We start from the raw sequence: 15,735 nt of genomic DNA on the forward strand, positions 1-15,735 counted from the left end.
TTCTATAAATGCGACGTCGCATAGTAATAGATTAGTGAAATTTTGATAATAACGCGGTACCTTATAAAAAAAGGGGTTTAATTTAAGGAAACTGAAAGGTGTTTTATTTATTGACGCATTGGCCGGGAAGGAATTGCTTTGAATTCATTATTGTTGAGGCGCGTGGAATTAATGTGAGAGTGGGGATTTAAAGAATATTAATGTTGGAATTATAATTAGTAATCAGTAATTTGTGCAAGTAATCACGCAATTTCGTAACGGCAAAAATCGTGGTAGAGCACCCACGTGGAACAAGGTGGTGGGACCAACGGAAGGAGGACGCGTGGTGGACAGAACAAAAAGCTTTTTCATATTTGAATTTGAATCATGGGGTTTCCAGAAGTTTCTGTTGGTCTCTCTCTCTGTTCATTAACAGCCACAAGTAAAATACATGGAAAGATAAAAATTGTTATAAATAAATGTGGGTGTCCCTTATAATTCTATAATTTCCTGATCTTTTATGTTCTTTAACTCTTAAACCTTTCAAATTTTACAATATCAAAGCATTTTATTAGCTTTTAATTTCATTTATAATATTTCATAATCTTGAGACTATTGATAGATATATTATGAAAGATGATGTATACTCAACTTTAAAATAAGAAAAGCATTGGTTTTATTTTCCCTCAATTACCTTCTCTCTTCTTATAAACATTCTTATAGTTTATTTTATTATACGTTATCAGTACAAGTCTCTAGTCATATCAATTTGTCAAAGGAAAAAAAAATTCTCATCAAGTTTCAAGTTTTTATCTCTTATCAAATTTGGAGTTGAAGTTTTCCATTTGCCAATTTGTCATAACAAATCTTACGAAACTTGAATTTGTGACTCTTGATATTACGAGCAAGAATTATTTGTCATTGATTCTTGATGCTGAAATTCACTTAGATGCTATGGATCTTGGTGACACCATCAAAGAAGGAAATGAATCATCCAATCAAGATAAGACTAAAGCCATGATTTTCCTCCGACATCATCTCCACGAAGGATTGAAAACTGAATACCTTACAGTAAAAGATCCATTTACTCTTTGGGAAAATTTGAAGGAAATGTATGACCACCAGAAAATTGTGATTCTTCCTATAGCTCGTTATGATTGGATGCATTTACGTTTACAAGATTTTAAATCAGTAATTGAATATAACTTTGTAGTATATGGAATTAGTTCTCAATTGAAATTGTGCAGATAAAATATTACTGATGAAGATATGTTAGAGAAAACATTATCTACTTTTCATACATCAAATGCGCTCCTACAACAACAATATAGAGAAAAGGGTTTTCAAAAATATTTTGAACTAATTTCATGCATTCTTGTGGCTGAACAAAATAATGGGCTATTAATGAAAAATCATGAAGCTCGCCCAACAAGTTCTACTCCATTCCCTGAAGTGAATGTGACAATATCTAATAATCATGGGCGTGGGCGAGTTCATGGCCATGGTCGTGGTCGTGGCCGTGGACATGGACATTGTCAAAGTCGTAATAATCACAACTGTGGTGGTTATAACTATAACTCTTCTAATTATAAAAGTCACCTGAAGTGGAATAATGATGAAGAGAAAAAGGGAAAGGGCAAAAGTAGACAACATAAAAATTCGAAGAATACAAAAATCTGTGCTATCGATGTGGCATGAAAGGACATTGGTCACGTACCTGTTGTACGTCTAAACATCTTGTTGAACTTTATCAAGTATCGTTGAAAGAAAAAGAGACAAATACGAAAGCAAATTTTGCCTACCAAAATGAAAATAGAGAAGCAAATTTTGCTTATCAAGATGATAATTTTGATCATGGACCTAATGATATAACACAATTGGCTGTTGCAGATTTCTTTGAAAATCCTAAAGGGAGAATTGTTCATTTAATTGGGGATGGGAATATCCAAAATTATTAAAGTCATGTTTTTGTGAGTGTTTTACTTTTAATTTATTTACGTTGAGTGTTTTACTTTTAATATGTTTAAGTTGAGTGTTTTGCTTTTAATGAGTGTTTTACTTTATATGTTTAAGTGTGATTTTCAATTTTAGATAAATTACTTTGTTTTGTTGGCTTTGTAATATGTTTTACTATGTATTTTGTTTTTGAATAAAGAAAAACGGACATTCTCAAGTCTACGATTGGATCCAAGATTGATGATGAACATCTTTGTCTTATAGACAGTGCTATAACACACACTATACTTAAAGAAAGAAAATATTTTTCTTCTTTGATAATGTGTGAAGCTAACATAAATATAATATTTGGTTGTACAAAATTAATTGAAGGCTCTGGAAGAGCTAATATGTTATTGCACGGAGGAACACAATTTATTATAAAAGATGTATTATTTTCTTCCAAGTCTAAAAGAAACTTATTAAGTTGTAAAGATATTCGTTGTAATGGATATCATATTGAGACAACTAATGAAAGAAATATTGAATATCTTTATATTACAAGAATAATTGCAGGCAAGAAATGTGTATTGGAAAAATTACTTGCTTTTTCTTCTGAATTATACTACACAAATATCAGTGTATTTGAAACACATGTTATTATAAACCAGAAGTTTACTAATCCTAATACTTTTATTATTTGGCATGATTGGTTAAGGCCAACCTGGTTCAATAATGATGCGAAGAATAATTGAGAATTCACATGGACATCCATTGAAAAACCAGAAGATTTTTCAATCTAATGAATTCTCTTGTGCTGCTTTTTCTCAAGGTAAATTAATTATTAAACATCACCAACTAAAATTGGGATTTAATCACCTACATTTTTAGAAAGAATTCAAGGTGATATATGTGAGTTTGTTCATCCACCATGTAGACCATTTAGATATTTTATGGTCTTCGTAGATGCATCTACAAGATGGTCTCATGCGTGTTTATTATCTACTTGTAACCTGGTATTTGCGAGATTACTTGCCCAAATAATTCGATTGCGAGCACAATTTCCAGATTAAACAATTAAGACAATACGTTTTGATAATGCTGGTGAATTTATGTCTCAGGCTTTTAATGATTATTTTATGTCAATCAGAATAACGATTGAAAAGCCTATTGCCCATGTTCATACATGGGATAGTCTAGCAGAGTCATTTATTAAACGTCTCCAATTGATTGCTAGACCATTACTCATGAGAACAAAGCTCCCAACTTCTGCTTGGGGACACGCTATTTTACATGCAGCAGCACTTGTATGCATTAGGCCAACAAGTTATCACAAATTCTCCCCTTTACAATTGGCTTTTGGTCAAGAGCCAAATATTTTCCATTTAAGAATATTTGGATGTGCAGTATATGTTCCAATTGCTCCACCGCAATGCACTAAAATGGGTCCCTAAAGAAGATTGGGAATATATGTTGGATATAAATTTCCTTCTATAATTAAATATTTAGAACCATTAATGTGAGATTTATTTACTGCACGATTTGCTGATTGTCATTTTAATGAAACAAAATTCCCATCATTAGGGAAGAGAATAGGCAATTGGAAGAGGAAATTACCTAGAAAATGTCGTCATTATCTTATCTTGATCCTCGTTTTAAACAGTGTGAACAAGAAGTTCAAAAGATAATTCATTTGCAAAATGTAGCAAATCAGTTGCCAGATGCATTCACTGATTCAAAAAGAGTGACTAAATCTCACATACCAGCTGCAAATGCTCCAATTCGGATTGATGTCCCTGAAGGACAATTACCTGTAGCAAATGAATCTAAGGCACGTTTAAAGCGAGGTAGACCAGTTGGTTCCAAAGATAAAAATCCTCGAAAGAAAAGAGTAGCAAATGACCAAGATGTTTACATCAAGGAGACAAGGTCTCATGAAGAGAATAGAGACATATTTAATCATGAAACTCTAGAAGAAGTTCAGGTACCTGAAACTAGCAAGAATGAAGAGATCTCAATAAATTATGTCTCTACAAGGAAAAAATAGAATCGAAAAGAAATAATTGTTGACAACTTTTTTGCATACAATATAGCGCTTGATATTTGTAAATAATAATGAGGATCTTGAACCTAAATCTGTTGAAGAATGTAGACAGAGAGAGGATTGGGCAAAATGGAAAGACACAATCAAGGTAGAACTCAATTCATTAGAAAAACATGGAGTTTTTGGACCTATAGTCCGAACACCTAAAGATGTAATGCCTGTGGGGTACAAATGGGTATTTGTGCGAAAACGAAATGAGAAAGATGGAAAGATGCACTCAAAGCATAACTGAATTCATTAGAAAAACGTGAAGTTTTTGGACCTGTAGTCCGAACTCCTAAAGATGTAATGTCGGTGGGGTACAAATGGGTATTTGTGCAAAAACGAAATGAGAAAGATGGAAAGACGCAATCAAAGCAGAACTAAACTCATTAGAAAAACGTGAAGTTTTTGGACCTGTAGTCCGAACACCTAAAGATGTAATGCCAATGGGGTACGAATGGGTATTTGTGCTAAAACGAAATGAGAAAAATGAAGTCGTAAGATATAAAGCAAGACTTGTAGCAAAAAGGTTTTAGCAAAGACCTGACATTGATTATGAAGAAACATATTCTCCAATGATAGATGCAATAACATTTCGATTCCTTATTAGTCTGGCAACAAATAAAACCCTTGATATGCATCTAAAGGATGTAGTTACAACCTATTTATATGGATCACTTGATAACAACATATATATGAACATCCTTAAAGGATTTAAAATGCCTGAAGCGTGCAACTCAAATTCTCGAGAATTTTATTCAATTAAATTGCATAAATCATTATATGGATTAAAGCAATCAGATCGTATGTGGTATAACTGTCTTAGTAAATATTTGTTGAAATATAAAAATGACCCTATTTGCCCATGTGTTTTCATAAAAAGATCTAGATCTGAATTTGTTATAATTGTTGTATATGTTGATGACTTGAATATTATTGGAACTCCTGAAGAGATTTAAAGGGTAGCAGATTATCTAAAAATAGAATTTGAGATGAAAGACCTTGGAAAAACAAAATTTTGTCTCGGTTTGCAAATTGAGCACTTAACAAGTGGAATTTTTGTGTACCAATCAAATTATATTGAGAAAATCTTAAAACGATTTTATATGGATAAAGCACATCCACTGAGTACCCTAATGGTTGTAAGATCACTTGATGTGAACAAAGATCCTTTTCGGCCGATAGAAGATAAAGAAGATGTATTTGGTCTTGAAGTACCATACCTAAGTGCAATAGGTGCATTAATGTATCTTACTAACAATACACGACCGAATATAACATTTTCAGTAAATTTGTTAGCAAGATATAGTTGTACTCCGAGACGAAGGCATTGGAACAAAATTAAGCATATATTCTAATATCTTCAAGGAACAATAGATATGGGTTTATTTTATTCAAATGAATCTACACCTCAATTAATTGGTTATGCAGATGCAAGATATTTATCTGGCCCACATAAAGCTAGATCTCAAACAGGCTATTTGTTCACATATGGAGGTACGACTATTTCATGGTGTTCTACAAAACAAACTATAGCTGCTACTTCTTCAAACCATGCTGAGATAATAGCTATCCATGAAGCAAGTCAAGAATGTGTTTGGCTCAGATCAATAACCCAAAATATTCAAGAATCATGTGGCATTGATTACAATAAAGAAGTTCCTATATCATTATATGAAGATAATACTGCATGCACAGCTTAGTTAAAGGGAGGTTATATCAAAGGTGATAGGACGAAACATATATCACCAAAATTCTTCACTACTTATGGCCTTCAAAAGAATGACGATATTGAAGTTAAACAGATTCGCTCATGTGATAATCTAGCAGACTTATTTACTAAAACTTTACTGACTGCAACATTTGAAAAGTTGGTATACAATATTGGAATGCGTCGGTACAAAAATCTTAAGTGATATCATCATGAGAGGGAGTAAATACGCACTGTACTCTCTTTACCTTGACCAAGGTTTTATCCGGTTGGGTTTTTCCTGATAAGGTTTTTAATGAGACAGTTTCTAAATGCGTATAATACACAAAAATAATGTACTTTTTTTTCCTTCAATAGGTTTATGGGTTTTTTCCTTGTAAGGTTTTAATGAGGCATATTCTTTGTGTAATAGACATCCAAGAGGGAGTGTTATGAATAAATGTGGATGTCCCTTGCAATTCTGTAACTTCCTAATATTTCATATTCTCTAACTCTTAAACCTTTCAAGTTCCACAACATCAAATCATTTTATTAGCTTGAGATATAAATAGATGTATTATGAAAGATGATGTACACTCAACTTTGGAATAAGAAAAACATTAGTTCTATTTCCCCTCAATTATCAACTCTCTTCTTATAGCTTATTTTATTATAAAAATCATTTTTTTTTTTTACTTAAACTAATTAAAAGATTTAAATACTGTACTTCTAAATTTGGTAACTTACAGTCTAGATCTACTAATTAAACAATTTAATTTGGTGTTTAGAAGTTAATACATGTAAATTGATCAAAATTTGACTTGCAAGCGATGGCTACACAAACCTTAATCGCTCGATTGTTGACGATTGACAGAGTTGGAGAGAGTAAGATTTGAGGGGTTTTTGTGAGTGATAATCGATAAAGAAAATGATGGTGATGTAGCGTTGCAACGATACCAGAATTGAAAATGAAATATAAATTTGGATAGTAAAATGATATTTTAAAAATCCATGAGTGGAAAAATGTCACTAAACCATAATTTGGATGCAAAAAAAATAGTTTATTCATCATATAATGGTCAAATAGAAAACACGGAATGCATGGTGTAACAAACACTACATGAATTATACTTGTGTTATACACTATTGAACATTGCTACAATACAATATCAGTAAACTAACAATAAAATTCAACATATCAAAACTTATTATCTAATCCCAATGAAGCCATACCAAATCTCTGTAGTCAGCCTCTGTACACATAATAATAAGATGCTTCATCACGGGCGGCTAAGAATTGAAGTATAATCATCAAAGTGACTAAAACTAGAACATAATCCACATGTATGATGCAAGGGATGAAGAAGACGAGCTCCTACTGACCTTTTTCATCTGTTTCTAGCATTCTTTCAGAATTCGGAATTGAAAGGTTAATTCAGTTCTCAGAAGCCAAAAACTTTTGATGATATATTCATCAGAGGGTCTAAAGCACTTGGTGCAAATTTTCTTGCGAAAAGAAAACAAGTTGAAGAGGGCTGGCTATTGTATGTGCACTGTTGACCTTCGAAAACTTTATGGAGGAAAAATTCTTCTGTGATATCATTTCTTCCGAATGTAGCTGGATGAGCTCCTCCCCTTGACCAGTCCACCCAAGTGAGGCTTCTGTTTGCTAAGAGATTTGGCACTAGAATGGCTAGCATCGTGGGAAAATAGTGTTCATCCACATAACATGCTGGTCGACAGAACTGTTCAAATTTTGGATAAAATGTAGTATCTTCCACAATGTTGACTGCCAGCTTTCGGTTAACTTCAAACCACTGGGATCCTTTACGCCACTGGGAAATGTTCACCACGGGAGCCATGTTCTCATTATAACGCCCTCTCCCATATGGTCCAGGGTCATCAAATGCACCCATGAAACTATATTTGGATCTCATTATGTAGTGGTAGATGACGGAGAAGTTATATAGTGGAATGCAGGATTCGGAGACGAGTATGAACCACTCATTGGAGATATCAAGCAATGCGTTAGCAAGAAGTCTTCTCTCTGCATCACACATGCTCATTCTTCCCCATTCAGAGATCTGCAAAGGAAGATAGCACAAAAACCATCAACTCCTCCTAATATTGAGAATATTGGATTCAAAGCCATACACTTGAAGCAGTAAAAAACAATAATTATCAAACAATTTATGAAAAACTTAGAAAGAATTCTTATTGATAAGTTCCTATGACGAGTCTTTACGATAAGCACCCCTTACATCTGATAAGACAGGAAGACAGTTCAAGTATCAAATTTTAACAAGGGGCATCTTCAAGCACATATTGTCTTCCTACTACTCAATTTTAAAATAAAATAAAACAAACAGCATGTATGATTAGGAAAAATAGCTCTTCAAAACCATGTAAAGCAAAACCAAAGCTTATGTTTTAAGGGCTCTTCCTTATTATCTTGATATTTACATTTCTATTAGTCCTATGAAGATGAGTACTTCATTTTGAACCAAAACATAGACCATCAATATTTTCCATCTCCATGTGAAACCCTAAAACTTCCATCTGTTTATATCTTTTTGCTATCTCAAAGATCAGAACGTAAACAACTAATTAATATTGTGAATCCTTATATAAAAAAAAAAATAAAAAAAAAAATAACTACTGCAATTTGATGTCAAGCCTTTATGCTTACAGGCTACAGCTCTACTTTTATACTCAATCAAACACTGAAACACAAATCAAGTCCTAATTATCTAATCCAGTTCCAACACCATTTCTCAAAAGGCATCTTCTTTATACAAATACACAGCCCCACTTGATCCAACACATATAGTGTTAATTCCGACCTCACTCCTTCCCTATCTATAATTGTGTTTTGGTCCCATCTTATTCACCTCTTAACTAATTTGGCCAGCTTTTTATGGCTCTAACAAACAGAGAGCCCAGCAGTTCCCACCTTTTCTTCACATTTACCCAAAATGATCAACTAATGAGAGTCAGTCATTCTCTGTCTAACCCAGGATGGCGGCTGCAAGTTAAAATGAATGTTAGCTTTTTTTTAATAAACTAAAAAAGTAAGAATATTCAAGAATATGGTCCCATAGAATACAGTGATGTTTCACATGTATAGCTAACATTCTTTTGTCCTGTTATGTCTAAATTATGCTCTTATTTGATTCGTGCACTCTCTGTGGCTAGCATAACCATTTCTATTCCCAGTTCCTAACAGCAGCTCATGCAAGGGTCTAGATCATATGCTTATTTGGTTCATGCACTCTCTGTGGCTAGCTCATTTCCATTTCTGTTTCCAGTTCGTAACAGCAACTCATGCAAGGGTTGAGGCACTTGGCTAAAGAAGTAATATTTTATAACTGACATCATCACCTACTTGGCTGACTCACATGTCCAAAACCAACCGCCAACTGAAAAACAGGATATAATTAGATTAAAAGTAAAATTGATTAATCAATGTCTTCCTCATTAAAAAAAATCTCCAGAGTTTGACCCTTTGTCAAAAACATAATTGAAAGGCCATGTTGAATGATGACATAACTTTTTTATTTTCAAAGACTGGAAACCCCAAATGTAGTTCTGGAGTCCTCGTCAACTTAAGCTCTTGACCAAATATGACAAGGCATCCAAGAATGGTGACATAATGATTAGTAAAGATGAAACCACAAGAGAATAAACAAATTACAGGTAAGAAGAAGTTATAGTCATCCTCAGTCAAGGAAAAGGACTGGAATTTACATCCTCATATGTATAATCAGTAGTACAACAAACGAGTCAGATGAATTTCTATCAAAATTCAAAATAGCAAATTAAACCTGGATAACAAAGATGCAGGCCATACCTGACTTGGAATTTGTCTCCCATAAAAAATTGATGATGATGGATATTTAGCCTCGTACGTGGGCAATGAATGAACATAGATCGAATATAGCCCTTCATGCCCCTTCAAGAACTTCTCCCAAAGAGGTCCAAGTGGGAGTGGCCCCTTTGTCAAAAACATAAACGCAATTTTTGGAACTCTCCTAAAGGGGTACTTCTTTATTCGAGGAACAAATGATGCTCTCCACAAAAGCTCTTTATCGCTCATAGTGTGCATTAAATTTGATGGAGGTTTTATCCAATTATCCAAACCATTCGGTTTTTCTTTTTCAAAGCATGGCTCAAAATTGGACTTAACCGTTGTCACTACACTCTGGACTCCAAAAAAACGAATTGTGTAAATACTAATGAATGTAAAGGCGATACACAAAGCCAGAAACAAACCAAATAACTGAAATAGCCTCAGCGGCAACGCCCTCGATTGATTCGTCTTGTTTATAAGTGAAGGGTCTTTGCCTTCCTCCAACGGAACCACCCTTGTTTGCATCTTTCCAACTTTATTAAATCAAATTTCACCGTCTGGTTCAGATCCAAAGCAACTTCTATTTTACCATACAAAAAAGACTTCCAAGCCTCAAATTATCAAATGATTCCCAAACCTGAGCTTCAAACTGCAAGTAAGATAAAAACTGAAACATCAAAAGCTAATTATAGCATTCGAGATTTCTAAAACTAAATCTACATCTCCAAAGCAAATTTAACAATACAGATCTAGAATTGATACTAAAGTACCCCCCCTCCCCCCCAAAAAAAAACTCAAAACAATTATAGGGCAATAAGAAGCTGGAGACACTGTTTTTAACAAGAATCTAAATCAAAGATAGAGTCTACTTTTAAATCAAAATGTGACGAGCACGAGTAAGTACGAAAATGATAAGATTGTGAACATACCACGCAACCTTCTTTTGACCATACCACAAAACATAATCATAGATCTTTTCACTCCATTCAATGCTCGAACTGCGGCATCGAAGAAGCAGAAGAGTCAAAAAGCAATAAAAGAAGTTAGGCAAGGAAGAAAAGATGATTGGTCCAAGAAAGTCGGGAATCTCGAAAGTGAAGGTGAAGCAATCACGGGAGATGATGTAATAGTGAAATCTGGAGAATTTAAGAATGTTTGATCTCACGCAAACAGAGTGGGGGTGTAGGTGGCTACTTGGCTTTGGTTTTGGCTTTGGCCTTTTGTCGGGGTCTTTGTTTCGTGGATTTTACATTTACAATGTGTATAGGTGATGGGGCACTTCACATAACCACGTTTTTGGTGTTAAAAAACAATCTTACAACTATTTTGTTTTTGTTATCTGCTCATCCTAGTTTTTCGTTTTTAACAACTGTCCTACCACTTTATTTTCCAAGTTTAATTTATGTTATTTTAGGANTGTTTTTCATAAAATCCTCAAAATGGGAACTTCAATTAAAAAAAAAAAAAAAAATTACATTTGGAATTGAACCAAATGAAATTGTGGGGATTGATTCGAAAAAGAACCAAGCTACTGTATAAATATTTCATATTATCAGGTCTTTCTCAGGGACATCATTTCTTGTTTTAAGCAGAGGTTAGACCACAAATCATTAAATATGGTGATTACTGATTGGTGATATGGAAGTTAACAGAAGATGACTTTAGAGGGATTATCAATGTCAATTCATCCTTAATAACACTTCTAATTTGGACACCGTACTCATAACATCCAATCTATACAATAAATTATGTATAACAAGTAGAATTAGGATATCTCATCAATTATACATGTCACATGAAATTTCTCTCATTTCCACTTAGTATTAATAAAAATATTGATAGTATTAGAATAAGTGTCATAGAGCCAATCAATTATTATAAAATTAATTCTTTGTAATAATATTCATTAATCAATAAAAGACATTTTATTCTATATTGTGTAAATCATATTCATATGTATTGATATATGTCTTTAGGATGGTAGAACTATGACAAGGATATCAAGTGTTTCAAATTTCATAAATATATTAATTGACTTTAATTATAATAATAATAATTAATTTAAAATAAAAATACCACAAGGGGTTGTTTGGATACAAGGTTGGAGCATGCCTATTCCTCATTAGAATATGGTTTTGACACATGCACTATATAAGTGCAAAGTGTATTAGAGAATGAATTAATTCATTCATTCAACCAAAGAAAATGAAAAAAAGAGGCAGCTCATTTTCTCTACTCCTCTCACGTTTGCCCTCCATTTTTTAATCAAAGATTTTTCTTTGATTTTGTTTTGATTCTTGAAGCCAAAGAGAATCTAGTAAATCCCTCTTTGGTTCTTCGAATTGTCTTCGTGTGGATCACCGTTCGTTCGATCCTATTCTTGGATCGATAGCAAAGTAGATTCAGAGACATTTGAAAGAGCCTCCAAACGTGCGTAAGATCTCTGATCCTTGTCTGGATTAATGTTACATTTGTTCTTTTCAATTTAAGCATGTAAAATATATACATATCAGACCTTGATCTTGGGTTAATCAAAGTAATCGATGGAAAAAAAAAATTCATTTTCCGCTGCGTTCACCCCATCGATTTACTTACAGTGGTATCAGAGCCTAGGGCCTTAATTGTATATATTTTAATAGTATTTTGATTGATTAACTGAATTGATTGCTAGATATTGCATGTTTGGTTTATTGATATGTTAATATTGCTTAAATTGATTAACTGATGTGTTGGATTTGTTGAGGGATTCACATTGGATCGTTTTTGTGATACACGCATGAACAATAATTTGGAAATTGAGATTTGCACCACGACACAGTTATTCTGCGTTGCGGCGTAGAGTTTCGTAAACCAAGATTACGTAAATGCGCTGCGACGAAATAAAACTTTGCCACAACGTAATTGTAGGAAAACGTTGAGCAACTGTAATCGCGCATTTGGGCCGCAGCAAAACAAAACTTCACCGCGGTGTGATTACGCAGTGTGATTGCACAATCGCGCTATTTGAGCCGTGACGAAATAACACTTCGCCGTAGCACAAAGTCATTGTCAAATACAAAATGCGCATCTGAGCCGCGGCGTAATAAAACTACACTGCAACATAATTACAATGATGTAGTGTGCCGAATCGTAAGATTGCATGATTGCGCCGCGACGTAACAGGAATACGCCACGGTGCGAATGCATCGTCAAAGCGCGAGTTGCTAGTTTTACATTGCGATGAAATAAAACTTTGCTGCAGCGCAAACATGTTCCTGCTATGCGCCGCAACGTGATAAAACCATGTTACAGCGTGAATGGTGCTGTAGCATTTTTAATACTGGATCGATGCATAATTCTGCAAATCCAATAGGGTAATTTTTATAAATCAACCCACCAAATTTAAAATTGATTGTTTTGAATGTATGCAATAATTCTTGTTTGAAAAATTGCATGGTGCCCAGTACATGAACCTTGGACCTACGATGAATGTTTTAAAGTATTTTGGGGTATGTATGATTGTAATATTAAATAGAGATTGTGTGCCCTGCCTTTCTCTTACCTTCTCGATGTACATTATCTTCTCATCTCATTCCCCTCAAATGTAAATCGAGGTTTCTAAATTTATTGATGTAAAATTAGTGTAATAATTAATTTCACTGTAAATTTAGTATGATGTATTTTGTAATGTACTTGAAGACGGAGCAAAGACGAGACAATCATACTTGAAGACTCAAGATATTTATTGCAGGACCCCTAGGTGACCCACCGGTTCCTCTAGGCTCAAGGAAATTGGTTTTAGTTGGGCCATGTACTGACACATTTATATTTTGCTTAGAATACGTGCTAAGGTTGAATGCTTCACAACATGTCAAACGATGTTATTCTAACAAAGATAATAAAACTGGCGAGACGTAAAATAAAAACCCTCAAATAAAGTATATTAAGTCATATGTAAGCCTTCCATAACCATGGGTTTAATCAAACCACTGTTCGTCGGAACCTTGTTCGCCAAAGCCAAGGCTGTTAGTAACTGACCGAATTCGCGCAGTGGAAAAACATAATATTTAAAACGAATCAATCAATTACATGAACCAAGATCCGAGTACGAATTATAACGTTTTCATGCATAAACTGAAACGTAAAATAAAACTGTATTAAAAACAAATCCATACAAGGATTTAGTTCATACCGACGTTTGGAGGCTCCTCCGAATATCTCTGATTTCAGACATGAATACTATTCATTGACACTGTTCACTGGTTACTGTTCACCAGTATTGTTTACCGTCTACTGTTCACGTGATTCTTCGCTAATCGATCCAATGTAGGATTGCACTCACGGAAGTCCACACGAAGATAATTCGCACAACCCTTGATTATTTTGCTAGAACAATCAAGGGCTTCAAAAATAAAGAAAGAAGAACAAGAAAAATTTTCTTCTTCACACAAGAGTGTAACGTGAAAGAGAGAGAGAGATAGGGTGGCTAAGGTTTTGGATTGAATGAATATATCACTTTGTTTTAATGCAACAATTAAAACCTTATTCCACTTAGGAATAGTCATGGGCTCCAACCCTAGTTCACCCTTGCAACCAAACACACCCTTTATGGTATGTTAATTAATTAATTATTATTATAATTAAAATCAACTAATATATAATAATATATTAACATTTAATTAATAATAATAATTCATTTAAATATATACATAGATATATTTAAGTATAATCTCACTAATTTAATTTTAATATTAAAATTAAGTATAGGCAACAACCTCAACAAATTTAATGGTACTGTGAGATTATCAAAATATCATTTCATCCTGACAGACAAAAATACCCTTCTCACAAATTGATTCTTAAATTATCTTCTAAGTGTGTGACCCGTAGGCTCCTCATCATATCGGTTGTGTGTAGTATCGCAATTAACACCAATTAATCATCTCACTACATACAAACCAAGATTGGCCCCTAGCAAGGCATCATGGCCACTCGATAGATTCAGAGTCGGCAAAACTGCAACCTGTCAACGGTATGGTTACCATGCAATCCAATCATCTCATCATTTGTTATCTCATCGAGACTGAGGTACAGAAATAGTGTCAACCTCAGATATCCTCAACATGTTTGTATTCAGTTAATGGACCAATGACCGGAATAATAAATTGGATTGAGCATCAACTCAATCCCACTGTGGCCACAAATTTAGTGTCATTGCCATTTATTGAATTACCCAGTGAGATAACTTCTCCCATAACCAGGAGTGATGGATCATTTGTTGATCCACCATAGTCTCGATACACTTCTCCATGTAGTCAATCACTACCGTATTGATAGCTCTGAATAGAACTACATTGGGCTAGTGTCAAACTACACCAATTGGTGCACAAGGCGCTCCGATGATCTCAAGTTTAAGGACCACATGCACTACCATCCGTTAGAAGATTTATTCCATAGACACTGGGGTTACCATCCATATGGAATCCTTTGGTGGATCTGTCCAGTAAACTTGCCTCTAGCAAGTACCCATGCGTTGCACCAGGTTGTCGGCAAACAACCTTGACAAGTGAGATCAGTCACTATCTTTTGACAAGGTCATTCAACGCTATGATAACCTTACCGTATTATCTGTGCCCTTGGTCAGAATAATACTAGGGCTACAGACGTTTCTAAAATGGGCACCATATGTGATCATAGGGTTCTCACTATCAAGATTTGAAACAGTTGATACCCTCGTCACGGTTCTACCATCCTAAGGACATATATCATTACATATAACTATAATTTACACAACATAGAAGAATATGCCTTTTATTGATAAATAAACATTTATTACAGAGTCAATTTTTACAATAATAGATTGACTCTAGGGCATCTACTCCAACAATGGGTATACTTCTACTAGTGGGAGGTTAAAGTTCATTAGAGTTTTCCTTAATAGTGATGGGTCGACTTAAAATGACGTGTTTTGCTTGTTCGCCAAAGTGAATGTTGATAAGCATGTCATAGGCATAATAGAGAAGTACATATGTCGTGTGTACGTGACGACATGTAGTGTCCACTATACTGATACTGAGAATCACACTTGAGAACTATGGCTAGGCCGTTGGATTGTGTGATTGGCTTGTTGGCTTGCTTCACATTTGAAGTTGATAGTGAGAGCTATCAACTGGTGTGGATTAAATTTGTTAGCCTACTTAATCAACCTATTTTGGC

At 34.2% G+C, this 15,735-nt stretch overlaps 1 protein-coding gene across 2 annotated transcripts; it reads right to left on the bottom strand.

Annotated features, from left to right (window-relative positions):
• Nucleotides 1-6,946: 6,946 nt before the first annotated feature.
• On the bottom strand, nt 6,947-10,487 carry LOC116123315 (glycosyltransferase BC10-like). Of its 2 annotated transcripts, XM_031409109.1 has the most exons (3): nt 10,470-10,487; nt 9,541-10,189; nt 6,947-7,774 (listed from the first exon to the last, which is right to left on the bottom strand). In XM_031409109.1, the coding sequence occupies exons 2-3, from the start codon at nt 10,063-10,065 to the stop codon at nt 7,133-7,135; spliced, it is 1,167 nt and encodes a 388-aa protein (XP_031264969.1). In that variant the 5' UTR covers nt 10,066-10,189; nt 10,470-10,487; the 3' UTR covers nt 6,947-7,132. The 2 variants fall into 2 exon arrangements, with proteins under 2 accessions (XP_031264969.1, XP_031264970.1); XM_031409110.1 differs by lacking the exon at nt 10,470-10,487 and having other exon boundaries at nt 9,541-10,395.
• Nucleotides 10,488-15,735: the final 5,248 nt, after the last annotated feature.

Source organism: Pistacia vera, unplaced genomic scaffold (genome assembly GCF_008641045.1).
Source record: "Pistacia vera cultivar Batoury unplaced genomic scaffold, PisVer_v2 Contig141, whole genome shotgun sequence".
Lineage (NCBI taxonomy): Eukaryota > Viridiplantae > Streptophyta > Magnoliopsida > Sapindales > Anacardiaceae > Pistacia > Pistacia vera.

Bases quoted from the DNA above. Each gene is read 5' to 3' on its own strand.
- LOC116123315 (XM_031409109.1), bottom strand. From the start codon at position 10,065: ATGCAAACAAGGGTGGTTCCGTTGGAGGAAGGCAAAGACCCTTCACTT. The intron at 7,775-9,540 runs GTATGGCCTGCA...CTTCCTTTGCAG, and splicing joins GGAGACAAATTCCAAGTCAG to ATCTCTGAATGGGGAAGAAT.